The 13,002-nt window shown below is 44.5% G+C and overlaps 1 protein-coding gene across 2 annotated transcripts in view; it reads left to right on the forward strand.

The window, feature by feature from the left end:
• The window catches only part of SLC24A3 (solute carrier family 24 member 3), a 506,080-nt gene that overhangs the window by 442,883 nt on the left and 50,195 nt on the right, over positions 1-13,002 (forward strand). For both annotated transcript variants that reach the window (XM_019710723.3, XM_088789281.1), the window contains exons 7-8: positions 1,099-1,173; positions 12,088-12,113. In XM_019710723.3, the coding sequence (XP_019566282.3) occupies positions 1,099-1,173; positions 12,088-12,113 (101 nt within the window). The remainder of the gene's footprint in view (positions 1-1,098; positions 1,174-12,087; positions 12,114-13,002) is intronic.

Genomic DNA, 13,002 nt, shown 5'->3' on the forward strand with positions numbered 1-13,002 from the left:
AGTTGACACTTTTTTAGGGAGGCAGGAGGGAGTTATGAGTGACAGCCCAGGAAGCACCTCTGCCATGGCATTGTGGACTTTTCCTGCTTCTTTGTGAGGGTCTGTCAACATGCATCTACTGTTGAAAGCAGAGAAAAAATACTAGGTGTCCCTCAAAAAGAGACTTTGAAGAATTTAGCAAGGAGGAATGACTCTTCCTCCAGAATAAATATCTTAACCCTGGCATCCAGGGCTCCCTCCCCTCCCCCATCCTCTCCTCTGCACAATGCCCTGCCATGGCTCCTTTGCCCTCCTTTGTCACACCCAGGGACCTCCTTCTGCAGAAAGTCTGGACCCAGCCGCCAAGGCTGCCGTAACCTCCAGCAACATGCCTATAAGCATAGGCTCAGCAAAGCCATCATATCTCTAAAGGGACACCTCCCAACTGCCTAAGAACAATATTTTCTCCAGAGCAATATGCAAACTGATCTTTAAAAATTCTGATCAAACCAGGGTCAAATGCAAACTAGGCCAGGCATATAATAAAGATGAGCGAAAAGGGCTAGATGATGACTGCCAATCGGGCTTGCCAATGCCCCTTCTGAAGGGTGCTCATTCCACACAGGAGCATGGGCTGTGGCAGACGTTAGAGTGTTGGCAAGGACACAGGGTAAGATTGCTCATCCCATCCCCTCATGGGATATTAGGACTGCTAAGGCTGCCCAGTTCCCAGAGACACGCCTCCTCTGACAGGTCCCCCTCAGTCTTCCTGAACTTTCAACTTGGGACACATTCACCCAACTTTCCCTCTCTCCTGACCTGAGTCATGTTGGGTGGCACTCCTAGCTCCCCGACTCCTTCCCCATTTACTCTCATGGGCTTCTCCCTTTAATAAAATTATTGCAGGTTTAACCCCATCTTGGCATCTGATTTTCAGAAGGTCCAGACTAATATGCCTAAATAAATTCATACCGACTGGCAGATTGACTGGTCCAGGACAGGAGACAAATAGTAGGTTGTGTGTTGGGTTTATCATTGGCCAGAGCCGCCAGTAGACATGCTTTCTCCTTTGCACAGTCAGATGTCCTGTTTCTTACTGTTTTTCCCCTTTTCCTTCAGGTTGTGGCTCTTTCCTCCTGGTGCCTGCTGAGGGATTCGATTTACTATACGCTGTCTGTGGTTGCACTCATTGTGGTAAGTGCGTGATGGACATCTCGTCTGAATTTCCTTCCATTGAACTCCCAGTCACCCTTCCCACCACTCAGGGTTAGGCATTTGAGTCTTCTCTGCATGAGCAGGTTCAAAGTCTCTGGCGATGAATGGGCAAATTGATGTGTATGCATGGAGGTGGCCTTTCTTCCAGATACTTGAATCACCCAGTACCCCAGCCTGGTGCTCAGAGCAAGAGTGTAGACTCTGGTTATCAGGTTCCATGAGAGTCCCTGCTGTTTTTCTGTGAGCTTCCTGACCATTTGTTCTCACTTTCCTCGTGGGCCCCTCTGTAATTCCCTTCAGCATCCGTGTCCTTGGGTCTGGACCTTACTTCTTCCCCCTCTCACTCTATGTGCTCTCCCAGGATAGCCCCGCTCTTCCCACGTGCCCATTGCTATTGCCACCTTTGTGCGGACACCCCCACACTGTACTCTTAGCAGTGGCATCTCTCTGAGGTCCAGTCATGGACAGGCAACTCTCTATTAGACATTTTCATGTCCCAGACTCAACATGTCTCTAAACTTTGGATCATTTCCCAAGGCTGGTCCTTTTTTATATATTTCTGCCCTCATTCCTATCCTCCCACCAACCCTGGGAATGATGTTAAACTGACCTTTTCCTCAACTGCCTCTATACCCATTTGGCTTAATTATCCTGTGGATCTTCATCTCGCAGAAATCTCCCCAGTGCCCCTACATGGCCCATTTTAGTTGAGGCTTTTTACATCTCCAGTCTAAACTAACATAGCCCATCATAGGGCCATGCTGCAATGAGGAGCATCACTGCCACACAGTTCTAATTCTGGTCCCCCCTTACCAGCTCTGGTGACCTTGGAAAAATCAATCTCTCCGCGTCTTAGTTTTCTTACCTGCAGAATAGGACTAGATCCTATTCCTGAAGGGTTTGCTCATCTGATTACAAAACACTTAATCTGTAGGTTAATTGTAAATCTCTACAAATAAGCGACAGTGATGTTTAATATAAGACTTTCAAGGGTGGCCTGATGGCTCTGTTGGTTAGAGCGTGAGCTCTGAACAACAGGGTTACCGGTTTGATTCCCACATGGGCCAGTGAGCTGCGCCCTCCGCAACTAGACTGAAGACAACGAGCTGCCATTGGGCTGCTGGAGGGGAGGTTGGATGGTTCAGTTGGTTAAAGCGCGAGCTGTCAACAGGGTCGCTGGTTCGATTCCCACATGGGATGGTGGGTTGCTCCCCTGCAACTAAGATTGAAAATGGTGACTGGACTTGGAGCTGAGCTGTGTCCTCCACAACTAAATTGAAAGACAATGACTTGAAGCTGATGGGCCCTGGAGAAACACACTGTTCTCCAATATTCCCCAATAAAATAAAATAAAAAACTTTCCACAAGAAACCAGATAGGTACTTCAGTCAATAGCAGTTCCTAACAGTGAAGATCTTGGGTTACAACCACAGTCCCCTCATTCTCGGGCCATTGAAAATTGGAGGATGAGGAAGAAGAGGCAAGATCGACCCCCAGACCAACTAAAACCCACACGTCACTGCATCGCCACATCCAGCATCTATATCCCGCTGCCATCACCATCATGCCCAAGAGAAAGGGGATGCTAAAGGAGGTAAAGCCAAGGTGAAGCAAACCACAGAGAAGATCCGCAAGTTATCTGCTAAACCTGCTCCTCCAAAGCCAGAGCCCAGGCCTAAAAAGGCTTTTGCAAAGAAGGAAGAGAAGGCACCCACAGGGGAAAGGAGGACAGCTGATGCTGGCAAGGATGGGAATAACCCTGCAGAAAATGGAGATGCCAAAACAGACCAGGCACAGAAAGCTAAGGTATTGGAGATGCCAAGTGAAGTTTGTGCATTTTTTGTGTGTTTTTTTTTAATTGAAGTTTATTGGGGTGACAATTGTTAGTAAATTTACATAGACTTCAGGTGTACAATTCTGTATTACATCATCTATAAATCCCATTGTGTGTTCACCACCCAGAGGCAGTTCTCCTTCCATCACCATATATTTGATCCCCTTTACCATCATCTACCACCTCCCTTCCCCCTTACCTTCTGGTAACCACCAAACTATTTTTGATAACTGTACTTCTGGTGACTGTACAGTTTTATATACTATTTTATCTAGTTTTATAAAAATGCAGAATTTTGTTTTATTTTTTTTTAAGCTATGTTGTTAGCACACAGAACACTTCATTGTTGTTTTTTGGGGAAGGACATATATTACTACTAATAGGACATATAGTACCAAAGCTAGATTGACATGGGGAAAAAACACCTTACCCTTCTAGTTTTGAGAGACTTCCTCTTGGTTCCTGAGAGGAGGGACTCCTTGATGTTGACACACATTTGCCACATTAGCACAACCACCTTGTGGTGCGGAAGAATTCAAATTCATTTTTATATCCTTTTCTCCCTCTCCTCTCCACCTTAAGCATAGATTTGACTCCCTTAAACCCAGAGACCTATTGGAACCTGACTTCCCAAAGTTGGTTACCAGTATAGCAGTTAATCTGGACTTTTTAATGTCATCATTGAGATGGCATCTCACAGAAGAGCAGCAGTTCCACTTTTAGATTGTGGACCTACAGATAGATAATTCTGCCTTTTTCATTTCATTTCCCGAAAATCAGTGTCGGCTTGTGAAAAGTTATTAAACAACATAGTTAATGTGAAATGTCAACCCTCACTCTAAACTTTATCTGTTCAGAGCATCAAATGAAGACTTCACTGAGTTTTATAGTGGCTTTCTGATTTTGGTAGTCCATTGAAGAAGGGAGTGTGAAAGTTAACAACTGTCTGCCCATGTCCTGCCTGAAATACCATGCAAAGCATCTTTACTAAAGCTGGATACAGTTTGGCTTGAAAAGAACAAAAAGAAAGAAAGAAAATTGGGAGAGTGAGACCGTGCCCAGGAGCAGAGGGTTCAGAGACTCCATGTTGGACCTGAAGATGCAACTTTTTCTACTACCTTTGCTGGTTAGTAGACTTAAGGACACACTTGACTCTGTTCTTGTTCTCAGTTATTGTCTGTGGAAAAGGTATGGTCACCCCAAATCTAGAGGATTCTTCTGTCCGCCGAGCCCAGACCTCTCGAACGTTCTCTGCAGCAAGCTTTGGCTCACAGTGCACGAAACACACTGATCACATACACTTTGCTCTTGCCCTTTTAGGGTATTTTGGGATGGTTTTTGAAAGTTATTTTTCAAAGAGACATGGTTAGGGGATGGTGTAAATGAACACAACTCTCTACTTTTGCTGAATTCCAGGAAGAGATAACCACTCCCAGAAAGACAAGGTAATGAGACAGAACATCCCAGGACAAGATGACCCCGGAGCACGGACATGGCAATGTCCATGCCCAACAGCAGATTTGCTGGCATCAGCTGCTTTCTCTGTTTTCAGCATAAACACCTCCTGGTCTATGTGTGAAAGAAGCTGTCTTCTGTCAAATTCATCTGGATATGTCCAAGATGAAACAAATGTACTTGTTGCTAATGATGTGTGAAGAAGTAAAGTGGTTTTGCTACTTCGGGCTGCAGGTGTCGCTCGCTCACCCGCAAAGCAATGGTCCGCGCCCATGTGCCCAGGTGCATCACAGAGCTGAGGTGGGCAGAAGAGCAGGCAGCCAGCAGCTCTGCATTTCCTCAGATGGGAACAAAGTACAGAAGCAAGTGATTCTTTGCCGTCACCTGAAGATGGACTGTGTGTTTAGAGAGCAGATGTCAAGGCTAGAGTTTTGCGATTTTGAGAAAAGTTACATTTCTCCACTGTTAGGAATTAATGGAAAAGATAAAGTTGAGGTCCTCAGGGCTTGGGCTTGGTTCTTTTAACTTTAACTGTTGTTCCTCCAACTTCAGTGTGCACTGGAAATGCCCAGGGTGCTTACTTAAAACACACAATCCATAGATTTTAACTCATTAGGTTCGGGGGTAGAACCCAGGAAATTGCACTTTACCCTGGACCTTCCCCCACCCCCTAGGAGATTCTCATGCCAGCAGACTCTGAGAAACTCAACATCAAAATACTACTGGACACCATTTCCTCTGGTTACCCCGTCTGTTGCATGGCAGTAATCATTACTAAAGTAAATTTTAAGACTCTTAAAAGCAAGGGATGGTGGTAGCTTGGTTGTCCGAATTTCTGACTGCTGTTCATGCTCAGGGTCATTTTCACATGAAACTTAAAACAAGCATGAGAAGTAAAACAATCTTATACCCAGAAGACTTAGCACTTAGCAGCACTTAGCAATGGAGTTTTCTCGGTGTCCCCAAATCTATTCCATGCCCCAGCGCTAGGCTGTTGCTCACACATGCTGTAACTTTTTGTCAAGGTTTCATCTTCTCTTCCTGTATTTCCCCTAATGTCATGGTAACAAAATCACAAAGGAAGCTTTTATAATACCAGGCCTCTTTATAGGACCCTGCAATGGGCACTTAAAAATCCTGTATTGAAAAGCTTTCCTCCTATCCACAAATAACTACCAACCATCTGAACCATTTATTTTAACTATTAAGGTTTTGGGTTTTTTTTTAATCTTCTCCCCGCTTTTTATGGTTCTGAAAGGGTCAGAAGACAGAACTGCCGGTCCCCTAAGGTGATACAATACAGAGCTCATTTACCCTGAGGAGAAGGCCAGGCTACGTATGACCAGACACCACTTCTATATACATCCTGGGGGAGTGGCCCTTTGGACACAGCAGAGGAGCCCTGAGGATAATCCATGGGGCCTGGTGGTCCAAAGAGCAGGGAACACAGCTTCTCAGGGATGGTCATGGCTGCTATGCCAGGAAAGTGCTAATAAAGTCGTTATTACCTGGATTCTGAAACAGCTGAAATGGAAATTGATGCGGATGGACCGAGCCAAAAAGGAAGACCATAGGAGTGAGACAAGCATGCACATCCTGAAACCAACAGAGCTTAACAGTTAACTTAGAGACGAGGGACTCAGTTCAATTAGATGTTTGGGTTTCATCCAGCCTTTGCTCTGTGCTATTTTCTAGTGTGTTTGTCGTTGGTTTTAGGGAGAAAAACAGAAGAAGAACACATTATTGTCTAAAGCAGTTATAATTTCACAAACATACAGTGTGTGTGTCTCAGCACCTATCCCTTGCCCCATCATGAATCCCCTTTAGCCCTGGTGATGTTTTCTGCAGTGAAGGCTCAAGCCCTAGAGAAGCTGGACATGGCTGGGGGCTTGCCCCATGTCTTTGGTCTCTCTCTTGAAGAGAAGTGTCACCTTTTCAGACCTGGGAGCATTCTGGGTACTTTGGAGCATGTGTTTGTGTGCATCTACCTCATAAATAGTCTCCAAATCCTTACAGACCCTCCTGCTGCTTCTCTCCAACACCCATGACCTACCCCCAAAGGCTTCCACCACAAACAGCTCCGGCTGCCCAGTTCTACCCTTGCCCCAAATTCCAGTAGGCCCCATAGTCTCTTTTATTGACCTATCACTGTGATTTACATAATGATGTCATTTACATAAATGCAAGTGATCCACTGCATGCATCATCAGTGTAACAGCTGCCCTAAAAGGAATGCTTTGTTTTTATGCTTCATCTCTGCTTTGAGATTGGGATGTGAGCCTTAAGAGAAGGGAAACCTCCAGGGAAGTGGACAGGCCTCACACAGGTTCAGGATAACTTAGACTGGCTCACAAATCCAGATTCGGGAGTGCTGCCTACCTGGAGAAAGGCTAGGTGAGCCACTGGCACCTGTTGGGGGCCCTCAGGGCACCTGGAGCACTGGCACAGCAGAAAGGCTTATTCACCATGACGCTGCCCTCTCTGTCTCTGAAGGGCTCACTGCAATCTCCCCTCTGGAGGTGATTTCATGGGAACAAAGAGAGATGAGTCAGCTGACCCAGCCACCAGAAATGTCCTAGGCAGCACTGTCCAATACAGTAGCCACTTGGCACATATGGCTCTTGAGCTGTCAAAATTCAGCTAGTGAGACCACAGGACTAAAATTTTAATTAATTTAAATTTACGTAGCCACATGTGGCTAGTGCCTATCATATTGGATAGCACAGTTGTAGAGAGCAAATCCTTCCATACAAAATAGACCTACATTCTCATAGCATCCGTAAGTTTTAAAAAGTGTAGTCTCAATACTTAACATAGGACTGAATGTTGGGTCTGTCAATTAAGATTTTCCAGTTCAATACTCATAAGTTCAATACTCATAACTACATAAGCTAGCTATTATAAAAGCCCTTTACAGATGGTAAAACCAAGGCTCCAGAAATTCAGGGATTTGCCGTAGGTCAGGGAGCTGCAATACTCAGGTTTACCAGAGCAGGTGTCTAAGATGGTACATCTACACCACCTCAGCAAAGAATTCAGATTTTCCCTCTAATAAAATCTGCTTCTTTCAGTCTTTTACCTCACCCACCATGAATCTGCCATTAGAAAGTTGTGTCTGCTGTACTTAACTAATGTTTTTAGACTCAAGGATATGGCTTCTGCCACCCCTCTCCTGGAATTCTTTCATTAAGACAACTAATATTAAGTGACCCAGAAGTCTCCTTATCTTGCCCTCTCTGTGACAGAAGAGACAGCTTAGAGTCAGGTCCTTCACCCCTGTCCAGCTCACCGCCTTTCTACCCTCCTGAAGCCCGCCCCCCACCGCCGTCAAGCGGCCTGCCAGAGATCCTAATATTACAGTTCCTGTTTAACCTTCAAGTGTAAACCATATCAGTGCATAACAGCAGCTTTCCAGATGTATTCCAGCTGGTTCCTCCTCAGATGGAATTGCCACGGCTAAACCATCTGCACCCTGATCCCCGAAGCTGAGGAAGTCAGGATTCCATTTGGGCACATCTCCTGGGAGTCTCTATGCTGTCGAGGGGAAAATCTGTGGGGGATGGGTTCCGTTTCCAGCAAGGGAGGGAAGATTTTCAAGGTTTCAGTCTCTTGAAAGAGAATGATGGTGTTGATTTTCTCCGATTATTTTCACTGCTTAAAATTCTAATGGTGCCAGTGATTATAGTACAAGCTACAAAATCTTAGCTTCAGCAGTACGGCCACCCTGCTCCATGGTTACAGTTTACAGTAAGCAAATTCAGGGACTAACATGCGATTCAGAGATAGCCACCTGCCTTCCTGCACAGAGCCCAGCTCACCTCCACTCTCCTGCCCACACACCTGGCCAATTCCTGGTTCGTCTTTCCCCTGCTATTCCATCTTGAATTTGCCACTCAGTTCCATGGTACATTCTGACATCCATGGGTCCACCTGCCTGATGTCAGCCCATCTCTATTGGAAGAATTCTAGAGCAGACACCAGAACTGAAAAGCTGGTTTCCATGGTACCCAACCGTTTTTTCTAAAGCCTTGGAGGGTAAGAGTTTTTTTTCAAATTCACTCCTGTGTCTTCCCATTTAGTACATCTATGGAGCATGTACACAGCTCTTGGTGAAGCCAAATGTAACTTTGGCTGAACCACAGGTGGGTCAGAGAGTAGCAAATCTGAGGCCCAGCTATCGGTCAGCACCATCCACATGTGGTCACTGGGGGCGGACTCAGTGCCAGGCCCCATACAGAACCAGCAGAGCAACAGAGCTGCTTTCCCAAGGCCTGTTTTCAAAAACCCGAGTGGAAAAGGGTGGGTCAGTTCCAAAGGCCACACAGCAGGTCCCTCGACTGCAACACATGGTGAGGATTGAGTGTTGGCATAAGATAAGGGATCCACCTGTCCCTAACTCAGAACACCAGGCAGGAGCTGCCTCCAGAACGTCACTTTGCCCTCTGACAACAGTGGGTTAGCTGGAGGCTCCTTCAGGAGGCTGTCTGTCTTGAGGTGCTTGCTCTCCTTTCAGAAGATTAAATGGAGCTGCGAAATGGACTTGGACTGGTTTCATTTCAATCTTGCTGCCATGGCAGAGCACACAGGCCAGAGCATTAGAGCGTGAGCGCCACCTAGTGGTAGCCCTGGGGAACTGGGGCTCGGTTTCTTGTTTCAGATGGCCTAAAAATGATTTCAGGTTGTTTCCTACTCTACTAATACTGCTTGCTATAAGGGATGGGGGAAGTTGTTTTGTCTTCTTTTACTCACAGACAGAGCATGAAAATACAGAGAGATATGTAACAGATTTTTTAAAAATTAAATAAAATCTGTAAGGAATAACAAATCCATCCCCTTGAACCATCAGCAACATCAAGTGAAAGAGTCTTCTGCCCTTGTCATTTTAAGGGTTTTCAGACAGGGTGATTCCAGCACTCCCTAAGGATGATCCAGTGATGTATTCCCCAAAGGAACATTCTGTGAACAGTGCTAATTTCCTCATATGCAATCTTCTGAAAGGGTGACAATCAGCTGGTCTGCCTCCTCCACGTTACACCAACAGACACTTGGAGGCAGCTCATAACTCACCCTCCACTTCCTTTCTCACCATTAACAAGCCAATTTCCATTTAGATTTTCTTAAAGTCCCGGTTTCTAGTCCATTTTATGGGACCCTTTTACGGCTCTTTTTTGAGTCCTCTCATTTTTCACCCAATCGTCTTGAAGTAGTGGGATAAAACCCAGACGATGTTTGCTCGTTAGCCACAGGATAGCCAAAGCCTCCCAGCTCCGAGTGGTCAAGGGGGGGCATACTTTCGTCAGTTATTTGGAGGATTCCAGATCACCACCATTTGTTAGTACTCTAGCCAGATCGTCTGTATTTCTCTTTATCCTCCTCCCTGAACCATATTCCCACCCCCAACTCCGCGGCCACAGTTGTCACCTGGACTTCAGGCTCATGATGCCTCCATCCATTCTGATGTTTTTCATTGATATGATCTTTGAAATAATCAAAACTAAAGATGTATTGATCTGTACCCCCCACATGTCAGTCAGATCACACAGAATAGGGCTTTCTAAAAGCTGCTTTCATATTATAATCGCCTGCCTTCCCTGATAGACAAAAATTAAATTGGTGTGCTAATAAACTCTTTACCAGTATCTCGCGCTCTCCTAAGTGGCTATGAATTGATCATTCCAGCCCACTGCCCAAGATTGATATTGAGTTAACTTCAATTAATAGAAAATGTTTTCCAACTTAATTCATTTGTTGTGTTCCATGATTTCTTCACAACAATTTTTTTATTAGTTTCGTGTGCACAAAACAAAGTAATACTTAGACGTTTATCATTTATATCCCTCACACTATGTCAGCCCCCCTCCCCCATCCACTATCCCTCTGACGTCGCACAGAGCCATTACATTTCCACTGTCTATTCTTAATGCTGCATTCCGCTTCTTGTAAGTGTATACATATATATATAAACTTGTAGTTGACATTCATTATTGTTCAGCTTCAGCTTCAGGTGTACAGTGCAGTGATCACAATTTTTTAAAGCTAGTGTGAATGCCTTCCAGGGAGTAGATTCCATACCTTTCAGCTTGGGTTAAGTGATTGCTTGCTGTGGTTCCTTAATTCTCTTCCCATTCTAGATTGAGATTTTCATGAAAATGTCAACGTGTTGAATCCGATAACGACAACAGTCACAAAACTAATAAAGCCAACAACTTTGTCAATGTCTCATTAGGAAGATCGAGTTACAAATACTTGTGGCGCCTTTCTCCTCATCCTTGCCTTTGCACCTTCGGGTTCCTTGGAGGAAGGTCCTTTTATATGCCTGCATGTCTTTGTGGTTTCCTCTGCGTCTCTCACACCGGTGGTTATTACAGTCGCTGGGGACTGAAATTATGTCCATATCATTATCTGAGTTTGTTACCTCCTTGCAATAACGACACTTTACACCCAGATTGTCCTGCAAGTTTCTGCCTTAGAGTCTCCATTGGTCCATTCTCCCTGAAGGAAAAGCCGCTCAGACATGATCACACTCAAGCAGTCATATCCTTGAGTGTGGAAAGAAAGCTATGAACCAGCCCTGGGCTCCTGCTTGAATAAAATACAGGTGCACCTATTTAGTTTCAACAATGTGCTATCTCAGCAAATAGGTATATCATGGAAAGAACACTAAGAGCCAGACCTGAGTTCTAGAACCAACTCTGCAGCAAATTGAGCAACCCCAGGAAAATTTCTCATGTTCTCTGCAACTGTTTCAAAGGATGTGGTTTATACCAGTTTTCTCCCCCCAAAAAGAGAAATGATTTTAAATGATATACATAAATTCAGTCCTGTTACATATTCCCTTTGGATCCTAACTGATCAGGAGAAATCTCTGTTTGGCACCTGTGTGTCTTCTACTGCTCTGACCCTTACTAATTTCCTTATTTAACAAAAGGGCAGACCTGTGGCCCAGGGCCTGGGTAGCCAGGATTTTCGATAACTGTTGTTACTGCATTTATTTTTCACCCTCTATATGTGGTGGCAGCTGGTGCTGATTCTCCACTTCTGATTGTGATGTAAAATTTCCTTTAAAAATAAATTCGTTTAAAGAAACAAAATATACGTCGACTAAAAGAAAAAATGTTGAGTACAGAGAAATCCAGGTGCTCGCATAAAAGCTTGAAGGTGCTGTACAGTGCACGGAGACGTGCAGACATCTTACAGGTGGCCATAGTGGCTAATGTGTGGAAGCACCCACCAAGCTCCTAAATCCCTTCCAGACCTCAAATTCTACAATAAGTTTTATTCTACATAGCCGGTGGGTTATATTTCCCTCTCAATCCACTGCTGAATAGAAATTGCAGGAAGGATGGGCTGACTCAATGCTTCTTCCCTCCATATTATGCCTACCCCAGTCTGCCAATCACAACTCCTTCCACTAACACTAGCCACAGACTAAACCAGCACAGAGAGAACCTTACCCACAGTGCTTCATGTTCTAGGTCAGCCCCAGCCCCAATTCTCATCAAGCTAGCAACAAGGGCAGACAACATGTAATCGTAAAGCATGTGTGTTTGTGCATGCATGTACGTGTGTGTGTCTAATCTATCCTTTTTATTTTGTTTTTACAGTTCATTTACGATGAACAAGTTTCCTGGTAAGTACCTCTCTTTCTCTTTCAATGTTCCTTGTTATTTTGCAGAGCAAATATATCGAAGACCGAAGTCAGAGTTTAAGAAAGAAAGGGAAATGTCATGGCAGCTTGGAACAACTGGCATTTCTTGGGAATACTGTCCACTTCAGTAGAGAAATTAAATTAGCTAGTACAAAGCAGAGACCTTTTCCCTTGGGCCAGGGTGGCGGGCTTCCATTTGGGATCCTAATATCTAGATATCTCCATCATCCAGGTTAGACGGCATGACTTAGATGTGCCTTTCTGCAGTCAGCAATTTGCCAGGCCGTGGTTAAGATTTGACTAATCTTTTCAAATTGTGCCCAAACATTGTGGACATATTCCAAACATCACGTATATCTCAGGAACCAGACATGGAGGCACTTCAGTGACCTTCAACCCATCAAAGTTCTGTCTGACATTCCAGAAAATCTTAGCGTTCCGAAAAATCAGTGATTTTTTGGATAGATAAAAAATTTTGCCTAAATTAAATATATTTTGCATTTGGGCCAACTGTCCAAATCTCTGTTGTTGTTGTTGTTGTTGTTTTTAAGGAGGGCACAGCTCACAGTGGCCAATGCAGCAATCAAACCGGCAACCTAGGTGTTATTAGCACCGCGCTCCAACCGAGCCAACAGGCCACCCCCAAGTCTCTGTTTTTGAAATGGGTTATGAGCAAGTCAAATGTTTGAAATGGACATAGAAATTCAGTGTGTTATACATTCTTGTTACATTTTTTCAAATATTTGAACTGTAGAAGTAATGTGAAATAACATTGTAGGAATAGACAGGTGTGGCACTATGGGTAGACAACCTTCATGATATTATTTAAAACTAAGAATGAGCTAGAGGGGCAGCCAGATAGTTAGAGCGT

The sequence above is a fragment of the Rhinolophus sinicus genome, chromosome 13 (assembly GCF_057876585.1).
Source record: "Rhinolophus sinicus isolate RSI-liver-muscle chromosome 13, RSI-T2T, whole genome shotgun sequence".
Lineage (NCBI taxonomy): Eukaryota > Metazoa > Chordata > Mammalia > Chiroptera > Rhinolophidae > Rhinolophus > Rhinolophus sinicus.